The 2,243-nt window shown below is 44.5% G+C and overlaps 1 protein-coding gene across 1 annotated transcript in view; it reads right to left on the minus strand.

Annotated features, from left to right (window-relative positions):
- LOC107086517 (leucine-rich repeat-containing protein 19-like) overlaps positions 1–2,243 on the minus strand; it is a 6,862-nt gene that overhangs the window by 1,950 nt on the left and 2,669 nt on the right. Inside the window, exons 2-3 of the mRNA XM_015377504.1 lie at positions 1,305–1,392; positions 1,000–1,206 (exon numbers count right to left, since the gene is read on the minus strand). Coding sequence (XP_015232990.1) covers positions 1,000–1,206; positions 1,305–1,392 — 295 coding nt within the window. The remainder of the gene's footprint in view (positions 1–999; positions 1,207–1,304; positions 1,393–2,243) is intronic.

Raw genomic sequence — 2,243 nt, forward strand, 5'->3', positions numbered from 1 at the left:
CCCTCTTAGCAGTGCTGCAACGTGTTTAACAAATGTAAACAGAGTTGTTTCGGGTAGTAAGATCTGAAGTAACTGGCGCGGTGTGCTCACATCCGCACGTTGCGTTCAATGTTGTCACGTAAATTAGCAGGTCAATCCAGGTCTGGTGTTTCCACAGCATGCCAATCAGAGCTGAGGTGATTTTAAAGTGAGTCATTTGCACCGGGTAGGCGGGCATCAGTGAGCTGTTCCCACTGCCACTAAAAGCAGATTGTTCCCGGGTGTAAACAGGTTTTTCTGCCAGTGGGAAAGTGGTATTAGATTGCGTCGCTTTTCCTTCTGAACTGGAAAGTTAGCTTAAATGGGCTTGGCAAACTTTACACCTGACAGTCTGACAGAGATTGGGCAAGCATTAGTGCAAAACCTAGTGGCAAGAAAAAGTTAAGCTTGAAGCTATTGCCTTTTTGTTTAGCTCTGCAAAATTTTTCTTAAAACTTCCATTACTGCCCTCTTTGGGTCGAACAGTGGCTATTGCAGTTGAATCTTCAAACAGTTAATGCTTGAACGCGCCTAAGTTAAAGACAAATACTTTCATCATCAAAGGCCCTCATATTGGTATAAATAAATCTCAGAGGCATTGCTTTATAGTGAGTTATCCTGTCTTCCACTGCCTGGACACTAGCGGCTCGAACCGTTGAGGATCTGACCCACCGGGCTTTCCAAATGTTTCATCAACCTCTAGTGTTCATGAGGTGAAAAAGAGTTATTCTTAAAAGATCTAAACTACCAGCATCCCTCTGGTCTCTTTCTGTGCTTCATTTGTCTAAGCTAGGCTAAACTAGTTGCCTCTTTCTCTTGTCCAGACAACACCTCTGCTCATATGTATTCCTGCCCCTCAGGGTCTGAATGTGTCTCTGTGTGGAGTTATGCTTTCACATTGGAGTGGGTTAAACTTGAAAGACTTTAAGGTGCCAAGATTAGAGGAAGAAAGACCCAAAGTAGAAGAAAGGTGGAACATACCTGCACCGATGGTACAGTTCTGAGTTGTTGAAGGGCTTATCGACACCTTGTTGACTCCTTTGGGTTGCTGAGAGGTGACTGGTGTTGATGTGGACCTTGGTTCTATCTGCTCAGGTTTTGGAGTTGATGTGAAACAAAGATTGATCAAATCCAGGAGATTTTGATTTCTATTCTCTGCTGGAGATTCACAGGTGATCGTCGGGCCCACTGTAGAGGAAGACGACAAAAGCCATCCCGGTATTTAGGTTAGATTGTTAGTAGCAACTAGTGCTGGTCGCTGTGTGTCTGCTAAGAAATCTTTTTACCGATCGTGACATTGGCTTCTTTCATCTTTCTAACGGTGTTCAGCAGAGGACAGGAGCAGTTCCAGGGGTTTCCTTCTAGGTGCAGTACCTAACAAGAACAGCCAAAACAAAGCTGGTCAATGTAAAAGGCTCCTTGTCAGGAATCCAGTTTGTGTGGTCTGTTTTTGTGTTTCCTTTCCTCCTCCACCAGGTGGTGCCCCGTCCTCATTGGATCTCCCTGCACACCTGCAGCTCATTTCCTCATTACCTGTGGAGGATTCTTAAGCTGCTGACTGCCACTACCTCGATGCCAGAGTTTGCCAATACAGGGTACTCTAGCAATGCTTAGTTTAGCAGAGTCTAACCTGAGTTTTTGTTTGCCGGTTTTGGTTTCTCTAGTCAAACTGAGTTTTTGTCAACCTGAATCTTAAATTTGTTTTTGTCTTTGCCTCTCGGCAGGAAGTCATCCTGCAAACTGGATTTGTTCGGTCCTTCTCTCTCTGGAAGGTTCTACTGAGCTTCTAACTGAGCTGGGGTTCCAAACAAGAAGTTTGGATCCACTCTCCCCAAGTGGTCGTTTGAGTAACCCAGTCCGCCCATCACCAAACAAGACAATCACTGGCACAATCCTCACAGTCTGGATTCTATAAAGGACAACTTTTCCTGGAGAAGTGACTCTGCAACCTTTTCCTCCTATGCAAAACCAAACATTCATATTTCCCACTGAGCCTGAACTAACTGCAGGGTCTTTCCCTCACCTTCCAGTTCCGGATGAGCAGTGTTCACAGCAACACTGGACTCTTTTCATTCTACTCTGAGCAGCACTGGATTTCATCAAATTATTCCTAAAATAAACCTGTTTAAACTTTTCCTTGGTCTCTGTTTGGTCTTCTGCATCTTGGGGTCAGACCTTTAATATAATCATGACACTCCTCTTACCAAATACACTGTCTGTTACCT

Source organism: Cyprinodon variegatus, unplaced genomic scaffold, assembly GCF_000732505.1.
Source record: "Cyprinodon variegatus isolate N-32 unplaced genomic scaffold, C_variegatus-1.0 Scaffold155, whole genome shotgun sequence".
NCBI classification, from domain to species: Eukaryota; Metazoa; Chordata; class Actinopteri; order Cyprinodontiformes; family Cyprinodontidae; genus Cyprinodon; species Cyprinodon variegatus.